Below are 14108 nucleotides of genomic sequence, written 5' to 3'. Positions count from 1 at the left end.
CTGTTATTGTTATTATTGTTATTTTTTAATACACGGTATTTAAAGAGTTCCCAGTTTTTGTATGAGAAAAGAAGGAAAAGAATTAAGCTGATTTAGAAAATCAATGTATAAATTTCTAATTCATAGCTGAGCAATGGTGGCAATTAGTTAATAATCTTTGTAGCTTCAATGGATCGTTATAGTAGTATATCTCCCAATAATAATAATTATTATTATTAAAAAAATGTAAAAAACTTCATTGAAGAGAAAAAAAATGTACTGCATGGAAAAGTATTTTATACAGTTTGTATTTTTTTATTATATTAAATTATATTTATTATATTAATGTCCTATAAAGTTGATTTTTATGTTATATTATTATTTAATATAATTTTATCCTAATGAGGATACATCGCTTTAAAAAAATAAATAAATTATTATTTAATTAAATAAAAAAAATCTAGCGTCCGGAATGATTTGTCCATATTATGAAAAAAAAACTCAAACAAAAAATACAAAATAATTAACTTATACACCACATAGGATAATCATATATAAGCCTTTTCTAATACTAATCTAATTCTACAACATTTATTATTATTTTTAATTATTAGCCAATTAAAAATGTTATTTTAATAATTAACAATCATATCCTTTTTCCCTTTATATTCTGTATCTACTTTCACATGTTGTCTTTTTATTAATTTAAAAAAATATATTAAACAGACGAATCTTTTTAAGAAAGACTACCAACACCATAGCTTGGGGGACGTGCGTTTGTGGAGAGCGAAAAGTTTCAATCTGACTACGTGTCTCACTCACTGCGTGAGCTATGAGGGTTCAATCTCGGGGTTTTCTCAAAAATAAACACCTTACTGAGAGGCCGATCTTAGATTGACCCGAGGCATTAGCTCCTTTATTAAAATTAACTTTAGAGATAATATTAAATATTCTTTAATAAATAAGATTTATTTATACTATTTCCTAACAAACTTATCCATTTCGGGTATGTATATATACATATATATATATATATCTGCTGCACTACTATCGACCTGTCCCTTGCAGTCCATCGAACATCCAAAAAGCAAAGAAAAATTAAAAACATAATAATAATAATAATAATAATAATAATAATAATAATAATAATAATAACCACTTGAAGTTAGTCCCGTTAAACTAATTGGTTAACTAATTAATACCTGGGATTCTTTAACTAGCCCCTTATCGTTTGGGTGCGCTCATAACTATGCTACTTGTACTTCCCACGGCCTTGCAAAATCCAAATTCAAAAGAGAGTCCACGAGGCCCAATTGATTCAAGTCAATACTCAATAAGACTCTAAAAATATTAGAATAGATGATCAAAGTGGAGATGATGTGGCCCAGTTAAAATCCACTAGATCCTTGTTATCTCCCTCAACCTTTCTGTTCAACCATGGCCATGGCCTCCTCAGCCTTGCTTGTACTCCCTCTTTCTCCTCCTTCTCCGGCCAAAACCAAGACATTTCTCCACATTCATGTCCAACCAAACCCCTACCCATCTCACCACTACCAAAAACCCCATCAGTTTACAACTCTCGCTCTTCAAGAAACCAAAGAAGGGGCAGACACTGCTGAAGAGACCACCAAAAAGTATGGGCTAGAAGTTGGATTATGGAAGGTAAAAAACAACTTCACAAGTTTGCTGGAAAAATTGGCTGCTTGATTTGTGTTATCATGTAGTTGTTTGGATGTATGTATCTATGTAGATATTTAGCTCAAATGAAGGGAATGATAAAGAGACAGGGAAATCAAAGACAGATCAAGCTAAGGAATTACTAGCTAAGTATGGAGGAGCCTACCTGGCAACATCAATCACTCTGTCCTTGATCTCTTTCTCCCTCTGCTATCTCCTTGTCAATGCTGGAATTGATGTTCAGGCCCTGCTCGCCAAGGTCAATGTCCTATAATTTAAGTAAGATTGAGAAAATTAAGGAAAGGAAATAGTCTAAAGTTTGGTTTGGTTTTGCCTGCAGGTTGGGATTGCAACAAATGAAACTGGGGAGAAGGTTGGGACGTTTGCACTGGCTTATGCTGCTCATAAGGCTGCGTCACCTATCAGGTTTCCTCCAACTGTGGCACTCACCCCCATTGTTGCTAGTTGGATAGGAAAGAAGCAAGTCAAGGAAGAGGATAAATGATGTCCAACATTTCCTTTCTTTTGTTGTTACTGTTCTCCTTCCTCAATGATGCATGAACATTAATATAGAGGGCATGTCAAGTGCTATATTACCTTAATGCGTGGAGTTGCCTGCTCTTTGATTTTGAAGATGATGACACACAGCTTATTTTGGTGCTTTGTAAGAAAACAGCTCTCTTGTAATCTAGTATACAGAAAAACTTGAGATTATGTTCTTTTCAGTAATGGGAATATAGTTGCTAAAACAAATTATCATCCTTCATTTAATTCCCTGCCCATCATCAGCTGCAAAAGGGTTTTTGGCGGCTAAGAAAAATTTTCTGGAATTGAAATGCCTCATTTCACCAAGTCTGATTTCCAATTTTAAGTCTTCGAGTCTGTTTTAGATGGTGGTGTAACTTGAACGCCAGATGAAGGGGTTTGTGGTGATGCCATGCTATGGCCCTCGTTTAATGCATCTAAATTAAGTCCGTCCATCCAATTCCATGAAGCATCCGCTTTAATCAAGTCATGGATTTCAGATGCAAAATCTTCAGAATAATATATAGATAAAGATTTAAAGGAAGAACATAATTAGAAGGATACATGGTGTTCTCCACATGTCTGTCATACTGACATCGGCTTCAGATAAAAGCCAGTAGTCAGTATCGTGCTGCAAAGCAAAGCAGAATAAACGTTGATTAAATATCCCCATGAATCAGAACCATAACAAAGGGCATAGTGGCCTCAAACCAGATATTATCTACAGGTGTTAATGAATGTGGTTCAATCAAACAATGGATATTGGAATTTAGAAGTGATGTTATTCTGCTTTACTTAAGCTTCATATGTGACAGATCATTGGTTCTTATTAAAAATGTAAGGCAAGTATATGTGGCTTTCAACTTTCAGAATTGATTACCCGATTATTTATTTCCAGTATGATGGTAAGGAGAGAATCATTGTAGTACCAATCAACTTAAGGTGGAGCATTTCAGCTACTGAAATAGGTGAGCGATGTAAATCTATGCCTAAAATTAACTACGAAATCTGTGTAAATCTATTTCAGCTACTGAAATAGGTGAGGAATGTAAATCTATGCCTAAAATTAACTACGAAATATCTCGCAGCCTTCTCCCTGGGGAAGTAGATTATATTTCTTGAATTAAAGAACAGGTTCTGTGTACATACATTTTTTTTTGTAGTATTAGAGATTCACCTTATGAGATCTCACTACCTTTCAAACGATAATGAGCAGCATATATTGGGTTTATAAGTTAAATCATGGACTTACATGGATCTCTGAAGGAAGAATTCTCCTAATGCCACCAATAAAGTCCTCTGAAGTAGTTGTATTTGAGAATGCCTGCTGGGTATCATGAGCATTTTGTTGCTCAATTGCATTCCCTGTGATATTTTCTGTGACTGTGGATACAGCAGACCGCTCAACAGACACCAAATTTGATGTAGGTGGGTGCATCTCCTCAAATTGACTGAAAATGGATGGAAAATAAGCAAGAATACTTGGGCCATTTTCAATTACAAAGCATAACATGGTATGTTACATATGCTGAACAAATAGGGAAGTGGAAATTACCTAACAAGGTAAACATCTATCGGACCCATGTTGCTTCGAAGGACAATTCGATATCTTCTCTCATGATGGTCACCGGTTTGCTGCTTATAGAACAGGAATTTCTGTAAGGAAGCATAAAGAAAAAAAAATATGCAAATTATATATTGCTGCCTCTTCACCTCATCAGGGTCTGGAACTTCCATTGTAGCGCCATGAGGGGCTTTAATTGCTATTAGAGTTTCATTCTGAGAGAGTAAATAATGAGATCATCTTGAAGGCAATTCGACATTATGTGATGATAGAATTCCATTGAAGTAGATTGATATAAAACCTGAAAGCAGGGTATCCGCTTGATGTCCTCTTCAGTGACAAAAAGCCACCTAAAGATTACAAGGAGGGATTAGTGGACACACTATGAGAGACATGCTCAACTAGCTTAACAAGTTCACCTGGAAGTGAAAGATCACTCACCTTTGATTGTTTTCATCTTGACTAAGACCCTTTACCTTTTCTTGCATTTCACTGCAAAGGATTTTTAGTCCGGCTATGATAAAACATGGTAAAAAAAATAATGTACCATCCGGGCTAAGTTTAACACTTTTAACCTTATACGATCATCTAAGTCGTGCTCCTGAATGGAAAGATTTTCAACTTCTCCCTGGATTAATAGAAAATAAAACAAAGCAAAACAAATTCAGATGAGGCCATGATATTTTCATTACATACTACGGCCATATAAGGCCTCAGATGAGAAGGCAGGGAATCATAGCCAATATCCCATATACCTGCATTACTGAAACATTATCATCTCCATTCCCTGTAGACAATTCGTCAAGACCCCTGTCAAAAGATCAGCTAATAAGTTGTTATACATAATTTCTTTCAAGTGGGATTCTCAGGAGAATGGTAACTACTAAAAATCATCAAGAATGCCAATGGAGAACATTACTTCCAATGAATTCTATTCTTGATTGCCTTTTCAATCAGTCCAATTCCTTCCAAAACATTTGTGATATCATAAATCCGTCTCTTCTTCACCTGCACCATGAGAATGAGATTTTGTAGCTCTAGCTCACACAAAAATAGTAGATAGGCAGATGAATGGTTATATGGAAACCTCCAGAGTTTCTGCTGCAGTATTCAAATCAATTGTGTGATCCGGGGCCTGTTTGAGCAAATTGACGAACTTTTTTGTCAAGAATCCTAAAAAAGAGTTCCAGCACAAAATCGTTAGTTTTGATTCTTGGGTTAGGACTTCAGTAATGGCTTTTGTTAAACCATAACAAAATTTGCCTTATATTTATCTCATTTTATCTTATTTGAAAAAAGTGAAACCATCAAGTTGATTATTGTCAAAAAGTTCAGCTCAAACTAGAAACTTTAATTACCTAAAGAACAGTCATAACGGCACCCAACAGGTGTTGAATGAATGTTACGAGGGGAACCTGCAAAATTCAAGGATTATAGTCAAATGCAGTCTTTACTACCCAAGAAAAATTGAAACAACATGAATCCACTCAAATCACAATGACATGAAGCAAAAGCATTGCAGCAAAGATAAGCATCCCCAAAATGTGCAAGTTGGAACTTCAACTGTGGAAGAAGGCAATTGTAGAAGAAAAGGTAAAAATTCACACAGAAAGAAAAGCGACTCTCACCTACATCTGACATAGGAGTTTGAGGTTCGGAATTATTGTACTTTGCAACCTTGGCCCTGCCATAGATTCTATCCCCCTTGCTTGATACTGGTGTAAGGAGGGGACTGCTAACTGCAACACATCCTGAGCTAGGAGTCAACTCACTTGATCTAGCAACTTTGTCATCTTCAAGTTCAAGCTTTCTCTTCAACTGCATATAAAACACCGCATTCATCAGACGCAAATAAAAAAAACAACAATTGCACACTAAATGTTTCTGAAAGGGGTCACCAAATTTCTCTGGAAACCAGCAAAAGATGCCAAGAAACTAAATTTTGTACTTTCAAGATATTATACCAAGAAACAATCTTCTCCAGCTAACATTTCAGATCAAAGAGGATGATAATGCATCAGATTTACTTATCTGCAGCTTAATACGAGTTCAATCTGAACAAACTCCACGTATCTAACTAAAGAAATTCAATTCAAGGAACAATAACACATTGTGAGTAGAATACTCACGAAAACTGAATCGCTGGAGCTGATTTTCCAGGATATACAAGATCTAAGAAGGGAAAGCCCCATCACCGAATAATTCAGTCTAAGGAAACAAAACAAGGAACAAATCTCCACAAATAACTCACTGGTGTCTTAATGACGATGGCCTCCTCAGCCATGTCCACCCGCCGATCATCGGCATCAGAAAACCGATGATAATCATCAAGGTTCCCAAATATGGACCTCAACGGAGCGCGACGGCTCATCGGCTTCACGATCTGCAGCTTCGAACCCTGATTTCCAGCATCTCGTTCACCAGACATCAAGCCCCAAAGAAGTCAGACAAGAATACCAAAGAGCAAAACCAGGCTTCCGATCGATCCGAGCAGCGATATCTGGAGTAGATGGCGATCGGAGAGACGGAGATCGGGGGAGAGGATTAGGGTTTGGAAATGGGGATTGGGGATCTGGGATTTTGGTGGCGGGAAAGAGAGAAAACGAGGGAAAGTTCAGAACGACAGGGAGGGAAATAACGAATAAAAAAAAAATTAGAAAACTAAAAAAAAATATATATTTATTTTTGAATTTTTATAGGATGACGTAAGCAACGTTCGAATCAACGGTTCGCGCCCTTTTGAGTTTTGATGGCGGGGAATGATTTCGTGAAGCCACGTGTACGGTGATGATGTGGCTTTTATTCAATGTACGATTGATGGACCGGAAGGTTGGTGAGTGAGGCTTTCATTGACAACCAAGCACAATGGGCCCAACATTAACAAGATTAGACCACCACTTAATTTAAGTTAAGTAGATAGTTAATGGCTGGACTCTATCTAAACATCTATTAAACAAGCTCAAAATACGATGTTAATGGATAATTTATATTATTTTTTACTATCTTTTAAATTTTGTTAAAATAATTAGTCAAATATGAACAAACAAATAGACATACGTATATCTTCCACGAGTTTCATATGGATTGAAATATTCATTGTTCGATGCTTATGTGCAGTGATGTCACTTATCTACTTTATAAATGAAAAAAAAAATGTTATTCATCACGAATAGCTTTCACAAAATTCAATATGAATATTAATCCCAGAATTGAAATGACTAACTCCATAATTGGGAATGATGAAGACTAATCGTGATGAATAGCATTTCTTTAACAAAAAAAAACCTTCTCAAGTAAACGGCAATGTTAAGATATGTATCTATACTCTATTTCTATTTTTTTTTAATGTGTTTATAATTTCTTAAATTTTTCTCAAAAACAAATAAAAAATTACATTTTTAGATTGAAATTTTGTGAGATTTTCTCTGAAGATTTTATAAATATTTTTTATACATACAGGATTGAATCCCTTTTAAATTTACCAACAGTGCAACTAGTAACATTGCATACAACATAGATTGTTGAAGACAAGAAGGCCTTCAGAGGGAAGGCAGAGATAAAGGTTTTACATATGAATAAATGAGAGAGAATGTTCTACTTTTTTAGCACTTCATCAAGGTCTGCATCATTTAAGTCCACATCCAGCATTCCATACATGCGCATGTATTCGATATAATGGTCCGGTGGCTTTATCGCCTTCGGAGCCTTTGGAGCAACACCATACAGCCTCTCAAGGTCGCGAGCAAGCCATCGAACATAAGTTTGGTCTAGTGGAGGCATAGCCTTCACGAAAATCCCATCGGGTTTCTGAGCTTGTTTCTCAGGCTTATTCCCCATCTCAAGCTCCAAAGAACTGGAGGTGAACTATAATAAAATAGAGTGTTGTCAAAGATGAAAATAAAAATGTATATGTATGAAAAAGCACAAGAAACTTGATTATAAAAATGAAAAATCAGTTTCTTTTTTTAATGAATTGTGTTTTATTCACTTTATTCAAGAAAAAAAAAAAAAGAAGAAAACTCATACTTCTGGTATCAACAATCAACCGAGAGAGCCATGGCGTTTCAATTTTCAACACTTAAGCCAACATGATTCATGCAAAACAAATAACAAATTGCAGTAGTTAGTGCTGACAGACGAGCATGGCTAAGACAGTAATTCATGCAATCAGACAAATGAAGTAATTTGTGACTGCAATATTTGGTGATAATTATGATTTTTAACTCATTGACAGGGGATTCATGATGGCAAACAGCACCATGAGGTGTTCTGCAAGTAAAATTCAGGGAATCAATCATTTGTTGTGATGCCCATTGCCCAGTAAACTCAAGTCATAAAGTTAATTTGCCTACTTGCAATAAACTTCCCTAACTTGCATTGAAGCATAAAGCTAAACATGAGGAACCTAGCTAGCGCCACCAAGACAAGGCGGTCAAAGCACTGATGGAACTACAATCCTGGTGAGGTCTATGATGACATACATAGGGTTTGTTTCTTAATGAATTCATTTGGAGCTTCTACAATTAGGCCAAGTAGCAAATAACAAATGTAAAGAACGAGAATTGTTGAAACTAGCTTATTGGAAGATCAATCTGCCAAAATAACCATGAGCAGCTACAATGTTGTAAGTTTTTTGCTTTTGACCTAATTCGTCACATCCTAAAGTAACTGACTCTGACATCCTTACCCTTGGCCATGAACCTTATTTGTATTTTGGATCAACTTAAATTCTTCTATTTTTGATCCAAACCAAAGAAAATGAAAAGAATAAAAAATCTCATAGGCCAGTAGTGTCCATAAAAGTTTTCCTAACTACAGCAAACTTCCAACTTGAGAAGATGGGTCTGCAGTCATCATAACATCAATTTTTTTTAAACATTTCTTCTAATTTCCGTGCTCAATTTTTTCTAAGTACATAAGCAAGGGCTTGAAATAGAAAATCATGGAATCAAGCAGATATTAAGCATCTACAATGTTTAGGAAGAGAAAAACATACAATGGCACATGAAATTGGATAGGAGGATTCTGGATTTAACCAACCAAAGAACATTAATATGCAACGAAAAACTTAACAGCATGAGAACACATGGAAAATAAAATAAAAGTAGACCCATCCAACCAATATCTCAAATATAAGAAAAGCAAATGCTTAACAACCTCCATGATTATGAATTGCCTTTCACCCTCTTGAATGTTTGTAGCTCATTAGTCAAAAAACTTCAAAAATCCAACAAAGAGACCACATCTCATCAAACCAAACAGGAATCCTCAGCAAACTTGACAAAATCAGCAGACTATCACTAATGAGTCCGAGCAAAAGGAGCCGGCAAACTGGTTAATCACTAATGGACTATATGCAGAACAATGTTACTCTGTAGTCATAAATCATTAATTCTAGTCAAAATACCGCTTCTCTATAACATCGTATGGCACTCAATCTGCATGAACTATATAACAAAACAATAACTCCAACAGTAGAAAATTTGAGTATTAATTAATTATCCATAGTTTATAAGCTGGACAAACACATAAATTTATTTGGGGCTTATATTAATTAATCAAAGATCAAAGAAGGCTATCAATTAGTTTAAATCTCTTGTCAAAGAACAACAAGCTAAAGATATATGCTCAAGAACATTTCTCTATAAAAAAAAAAAAACAAGTTTTTCTGGTCCAGAAACCTACTTAATTAGCATGAATCATATTAAAAAAAATACAGAAACACCAACAGAGTAAAATTATCAACAAAAACAAACTGGAAACCCTAAATGTTGAAATTTTCAATCATCCGCCATGAATGATAGGCTTTTGCGGGTCAATTGGGATTATTAGAACTAGATTTACATCCTGAAGCAAGATTTTCGGGAATTAAATGAAGACAAAGCTCTGAATCGAAAGGGAATCGAAGAAGAACGATGAAGGACGGAGGAGGAAGTACCTGCGTCGCCGATTACTCCAAGCTTTCAGCCCAGAGCTTCTCCTTTCACGAGGTCCATTGATCATAGATTCATAGATGGTATCCTTTCCTCCAAGCGGATGCGGGCACGCGGGTCTGTAACCCGTTAAGAGACAAAGCTATAGATTATTCCTTTTTCTACATTTATTTAATTTCATAAAAAATGATTTTATATATAGGGTGGATAACATTCATAATCTCTTCTTATTTCCTTCAAATTTACTTGTTTTTATATTATTTGATAAATAAAAATCTTTTAAAAATAGAGTATAAAACTAATCACCGGTATATATATTCTCTCATGCAAGCATGAGAATATACTTTGCTAACGAGCTTATAGTTCAGTGGCACGATTCTCACTTGCATAAAATTGAAGTTGAAGATTTTTATTATTCTGAATTTAAATTTTTTCAACAGTAAAATAGTGATTTGGATTCCTCGCGTGAGCTTGAGCTTGTCACCCGAACCATGTGTACCAAAATGCGGGTATATAGTTGAATATTTATTTATTTTTTGTTCTATCCACATTTTCTGGCATGACTTATCAACATTGTAAACTATATATATCTATATATATTACACACACACTCTCTCTATATATATTTATATGTATATATATATACTGACATACCGGGAAAAAAATTACACCAATGTACTTTATTTTATATATTTAAAAATAATAATAAATGTTGAAGAATTAGGTTAGGGTTAGAAATAAGCTTTATCAATTATTTACTATATACTCTCTCCGTTTTTTTTTATCTGTCGTAAACTTATGTTTTTTTTTATCAATCATTTTCTAATATCAAGAAACATTTATTATTTTTTTTCTAAAATTACCTTAACATTATATTCAAATTTTTTATTGAAATTAAATATGAGAGAGAAATGTGAAGATATAAATTAAGAGTAATTTAAAAAAAAATAATTTTTTTATAAAAATTTATGAAATAACTAAATTTATTGATACTTGAGATTCGATAATTCAAAAAGAAGAAGAAGGAAACGAAGGATTATGGTATCCTGAAGTCTCCTTGCATTGATGAGAGATCCATAGAGTCCGAATGAAGTGTTGGAGGTGGTGATGCCACTCCCTTGGCCTGCTGCCATTTCCTCCATCTCTCGCCTTGCTCCTCGGCTCCCTTCCTCCTCCTTTCTCAAATCCGGGATCAAAGTTTAGTTTGTTCATTCAATTTTTCTTTGTCTACAGTCCTCAAATCCATAAATTACTTAAAAAGTTGAGATTTTTATTTTTGGCCCCTTGAGAATCGTGCAGCTTGTTCCTATGGCGTCAATGGAGGATGGAGAAGCATTGTTGCCTTTACGGAGAAAACTGGCGTCCTCTCGAATTTGTCTTGTTTCTGGGTGAGACCTCTGTTTGGCTCTGAAAGATTCAATCTTTCTTTTTGGAAAGCTGATTGTTGCTGATCTATTGTAGTTTCTCTACTGAGTTGCTTGAGGTGCGCTCGGAGGCTCCCGCTTTCCATGTTCTTGTTATTCCCGGGAATCCAGGTTCGATTGTCTCATGTTTGATGTTGAGAAAAATTTGCTGGTTTTGGAATTGATTGTTGTGAGGTGAGTGCTGAAAAAAGCGCAGGCATTGCTTTGTTTTACAAGGAGTTCATTGAGGCGCTCTATCAACTGCTCGATGGGAATGCATCCATAACAGGCAAGTGATTTGCTGACAATTTTTGCATCTTGAAGTCGTGTCTCAGCTACTAGTTTTTTCTACTCCTTCTGAATCAGTGTTTTATGCTATTTCCAGCTATCAGTCATATTTCACATTCAAGAAAGGTGAAGATTCATCACCTTCTTACTTGAAGCTGCTGGTGGTGCCTTTTTTTTTCATCTTGATTTGAGGATGTGTGATTGTGCCTGATTTCTTATATCATACCAGGATCGGGAACGTGGAAGGAGGTTCTCATTACAAGAGCAAATTGATCACAAGGTTTTGGGATGAAAACAAATTTTCTTCTCTAGTTTGATTGTTAATTCTCTATTTTGCAAGCAACTGTGTTCTGTTTGATGACTTCTAAGTTCTAAACTAGTTTCTCTGCAGTTGGATTTTATAAACCAAGAGCTCCGGATCAGTGAAATTCCCCTCATACTGGTAAAAACTTCTATTGGCTAGGTTGTTATATCTATCGTATTCTTCTTAATGTTAATATGTCAGGATACAGGCATATTTGACTGTAAACCAACATTATCAGATCCTGGTTGTGTTTCTTTCTCTCTTAACTTTCATATATCAGCCTTTATTTTTTCGAAAGTCTATAGAAAGAGGTTCAAAATGTAACTCAGTAAAGCTTTTAAATTATGAAAAGTCTGGAGTTTCTTCTGGATGATATATTGTCTTCTTTTCTTGAAGGTTGGGCATTCAATCGGAGCATATATATGTCTTGAGATTTTCAAGAGACATCCAAATCAGGTAGCGGTGTTCATGTAATCTAATCAGACATTGTCTTAGAGCTTGTAATGCTAGTTTAGCTCGTCCTCTGGGAATCCAAGAATCCAATGATTTTTCTGGAGTTTTTGCAGGTCATGTTTGTTGTAGGTCTTTATCCGTTTTTGGCTCTTAACAGGGATTCCTTGACGCAGACTATCATTCGGATTATCGCAGGGTAACTTTTCTTTTATATAGATTATACTAAACATGTTACTGGGACCACTTCAGGGTGTTGATTTTGTTTAAGCGCATAGCAATAGGCACTACAAAAATTTCTTACGAGATTTGAAGTGTTTAATAACCAGAATTTATTCATGATGTTGTTAATTATCACCAAAACCTTGTCTTTTTAGTGAAGTTATTAGTTCAATCCTGCATGAAGGAAAACTAGAATTTCAGCCTCAAACCTAGTGAAAGGCTGTGATAACCATTTTTAGAGTCAGAGCTTCAAGTGCTTGGTCCAAAGTATGAATTTCTAGTTAAAAAAAATAATAATAACAAAAGCTTTGGCACCTCTTTGATTTAAGAAATAATTTTATTGGTCAACTAATATGATCTTTTTGAATTACTGCTCATAAGCTCACTTTCAGACTTCTTAAAGTGAGATTAACTGCCACTTGCTTCATTATTTTTTGTTCTTCAGGTCCACATTTCTAAATGTTTCTGCTAGTTATCTTGTGTCCTTATTGGGGTCATTTCCAGTTCGGTTTCTGAGAACTCTCGTTAGAAAATTGTTGGGCAAATCATGGTCTACAACTGCTGTTGATGCTGTATGCGATAACATTTTGCAGGTGGACATTCTTATTATTTTGTAAATTGAACTTATGTTAGGAGAGTGTACTTGTGTTTGAATTCCGACATTTAGGTAACATGTTCTTATTCCAGCATAACATAAGAATAACTCCTTATTCTTTTGTAAATTTGTGCAGTACCATACCATGCGTAATGTCCTTTACATGGTCTTGACAGAATTTGCAGAGGTATTGCTTGATTTATCAGAAGAGTAACATGTTAAACTATCTCCCTCTGATTAGATTAATGCATATGTTTGTCTTGAGAAAAGAAGTTGCTTTTTGTAGTTTACTGAAGAGCCTGATTGGGAATTCATGAGAGACAAGAAGAACCAACTTGCACTTTTGTTTGGCACTGATGACCATTGGGCTCCTTTGTCATTCTTCAAATTGGTAAAGCTCACATTCTTTGCGTCATTTCTAGGGAAAAGAAATTCAATTAAAAGAGAGATACAGCTTATGCGTATCCCTATTTTATTTGAAAATTATAGTTTCATCAAAGATTTCTTGCATGTTAAAACAATCCTGTGAGACATCTAGATTCACACCTTACTCCTTATTTCTGAATATTAATACAGTAGTATCAATTCAGAAAAACAAGAAAAAAAAAAAAAAGGCAAATAGCTGCAGTAGATGTCAAGAATTTATAGTATCACAATCCAATGTCAAGAATTTGAAACTATAAGATTCTGTGTGTGATATTTGTTCTGTGGGAGATTGCAGGTTTCAGAGAAGGTGCTTGATCTCGATCTATCGATTGAGATGGAAGGTCACACCCATGCCTTTAGTTGCACAGAGGCTGGATCATTATGGGTTGCGCGGCATGTCGCTGCCTTGATCAGTGACAAATTGAAGATACAACTCAATGCTAATTCTTAGATGTGAACGGTTACACCTCGATGCAAGTATGTGATTTAATCACAGAGCCATATTGGTTAATTAAACTAATAAAGCAATCTAGCTTGTTTTATATTTAGTAGAACTAGTGTCAATATATTCTACAAATGCAAAGGAAGAGTTTCTCTGTTTATCTATTGTTGTATTTCTGATGGTTATTTTTTAGTCAACAACTGCAACCATCATTGTTGATCTCAATAATGCTTTCATGCCATATGATAAGGCATGGCATCACTAGTCTTATTTTGTGTTCTCAATAAAACTAGTTTGTTA

The 14108-nt window shown here is 35.0% G+C and overlaps 4 protein-coding genes across 8 annotated transcripts; 2 read left to right on the top strand and 2 right to left on the bottom strand.

The window, feature by feature from the left end:
• The first annotated feature begins 1337 nt into the window (after window positions 1-1337).
• Window positions 1338-2409, top strand: LOC120270991. Its single transcript, XM_039278084.1, has 3 exons — window positions 1338-1641; window positions 1730-1915; window positions 1997-2409. Exons 1-3 carry the CDS (start codon window positions 1417-1419, stop codon window positions 2159-2161), a joined length of 576 nt encoding a protein of 191 aa, XP_039134018.1. The 5' UTR covers window positions 1338-1416; the 3' UTR covers window positions 2162-2409.
• LOC120270990 (transcription factor E2FB-like) lies at window positions 2306-6363 on the bottom strand. The gene is made up of 14 exons (XM_039278083.1): window positions 5997-6363; window positions 5374-5563; window positions 5104-5160; window positions 4833-4918; window positions 4665-4753; window positions 4501-4555; window positions 4321-4373; window positions 4187-4237; window positions 4047-4095; window positions 3895-3960; window positions 3737-3816; window positions 3434-3632; window positions 2746-2812; window positions 2306-2657 (listed from the first exon to the last, which is right to left on the bottom strand). The coding sequence occupies exons 1-14, from the start codon at window positions 6171-6173 to the stop codon at window positions 2524-2526; spliced, it is 1353 nt and encodes a 450-aa protein (XP_039134017.1). The 5' UTR covers window positions 6174-6363; the 3' UTR covers window positions 2306-2523.
• An 852-nt stretch (window positions 6364-7215) lies between these two features.
• On the bottom strand, window positions 7216-9813 carry LOC120270939. Of its 4 annotated transcripts, none has more exons than XM_039278021.1 (3): window positions 9684-9800; window positions 7772-7773; window positions 7216-7609 (listed from the first exon to the last, which is right to left on the bottom strand). In XM_039278021.1, exon 3 carries the CDS (start codon window positions 7580-7582, stop codon window positions 7340-7342), a length of 243 nt encoding a protein of 80 aa, XP_039133955.1. In that variant the 5' UTR covers window positions 7583-7609; window positions 7772-7773; window positions 9684-9800; the 3' UTR covers window positions 7216-7339. The 4 variants fall into 4 exon arrangements, with proteins under 4 accessions (XP_039133955.1, XP_039133952.1, XP_039133954.1 ...); XM_039278018.1 differs by having other exon boundaries at window positions 7772-7822; window positions 9684-9798; XM_039278020.1 differs by lacking the exon at window positions 7772-7773 and having other exon boundaries at window positions 9684-9813.
• An 889-nt stretch (window positions 9814-10702) lies between these two features.
• LOC120270965 (lipid droplet-associated hydrolase) lies at window positions 10703-14078 on the top strand. Of its 2 annotated transcripts, none has more exons than XM_039278056.1 (13): window positions 10703-10875; window positions 10978-11066; window positions 11140-11213; window positions 11299-11370; window positions 11467-11495; window positions 11599-11649; window positions 11761-11811; window positions 12070-12129; window positions 12240-12322; window positions 12791-12938; window positions 13077-13127; window positions 13227-13331; window positions 13662-14078. In XM_039278056.1, exons 1-13 carry the CDS (start codon window positions 10786-10788, stop codon window positions 13815-13817), a joined length of 1059 nt encoding a protein of 352 aa, XP_039133990.1. In that variant the 5' UTR covers window positions 10703-10785; the 3' UTR covers window positions 13818-14078. The 2 variants fall into 2 exon arrangements, with proteins under 2 accessions (XP_039133990.1, XP_039133991.1); XM_039278057.1 differs by having other exon boundaries at window positions 10787-10875; window positions 10968-11066.
• Window positions 14079-14108: the final 30 nt, after the last annotated feature.

This window comes from Dioscorea cayenensis, chromosome 10 (genome assembly GCF_009730915.1).
Source record: "Dioscorea cayenensis subsp. rotundata cultivar TDr96_F1 chromosome 10, TDr96_F1_v2_PseudoChromosome.rev07_lg8_w22 25.fasta, whole genome shotgun sequence".
Classification (NCBI taxonomy): domain Eukaryota; kingdom Viridiplantae; phylum Streptophyta; class Magnoliopsida; order Dioscoreales; family Dioscoreaceae; genus Dioscorea; species Dioscorea cayenensis.
The sequence above is the reverse complement of the archived record's forward strand: the minus strand, read 5'-3'. Positions and strand labels throughout refer to the sequence as shown.

What these genes read in the sequence shown, in the direction of transcription:
- LOC120270965 (XM_039278056.1), top strand. Translation starts at nt 10,786, where the DNA reads ATGCCACTCCCTTGGCCTGCTGCCATTTCCTCCATCTCTCGCCTTGCT. An exon ending in TCAAGAGACATCCAAATCAG is followed by an intron (nt 12,130 to 12,239) that starts GTAGCGGTGTTC and finishes GAGTTTTTGCAG; the next exon opens with GTCATGTTTGTTGTAGGTCT. An exon ending in TCTTGACAGAATTTGCAGAG is followed by an intron (nt 13,128 to 13,226) that starts GTATTGCTTGAT and finishes TGCTTTTTGTAG; the next exon opens with TTTACTGAAGAGCCTGATTG.
- LOC120270991 (XM_039278084.1), top strand. Translation starts at nt 1,417, where the DNA reads ATGGCCATGGCCTCCTCAGCCTTGCTTGTACTCCCTCTTTCTCCTCCT. An exon ending in TAGAAGTTGGATTATGGAAG is followed by an intron (nt 1,642 to 1,729) that starts GTAAAAAACAAC and finishes GTATCTATGTAG; the next exon opens with ATATTTAGCTCAAATGAAGG. An exon ending in TTCAGGCCCTGCTCGCCAAG is followed by an intron (nt 1,916 to 1,996) that starts GTCAATGTCCTA and finishes TTTTGCCTGCAG; the next exon opens with GTTGGGATTGCAACAAATGA.
- LOC120270939 (XM_039278020.1), bottom strand. Translation starts at nt 7,582, where the DNA reads ATGGGGAATAAGCCTGAGAAACAAGCTCAGAAACCCGATGGGATTTTC.
- LOC120270990 (XM_039278083.1), bottom strand. Translation starts at nt 6,173, where the DNA reads ATGTCTGGTGAACGAGATGCTGGAAATCAGGGTTCGAAGCTGCAGATC. An exon ending in ATAATGTTTCAGTAATGCAG is followed by an intron (nt 4,374 to 4,500) that starts GTATATGGGATA and finishes CTATTAATCCAG; the next exon opens with GGAGAAGTTGAAAATCTTTC. An exon ending in GACTTAGATGATCGTATAAG is followed by an intron (nt 4,238 to 4,320) that starts GTTAAAAGTGTT and finishes AATCCTTTGCAG; the next exon opens with TGAAATGCAAGAAAAGGTAA.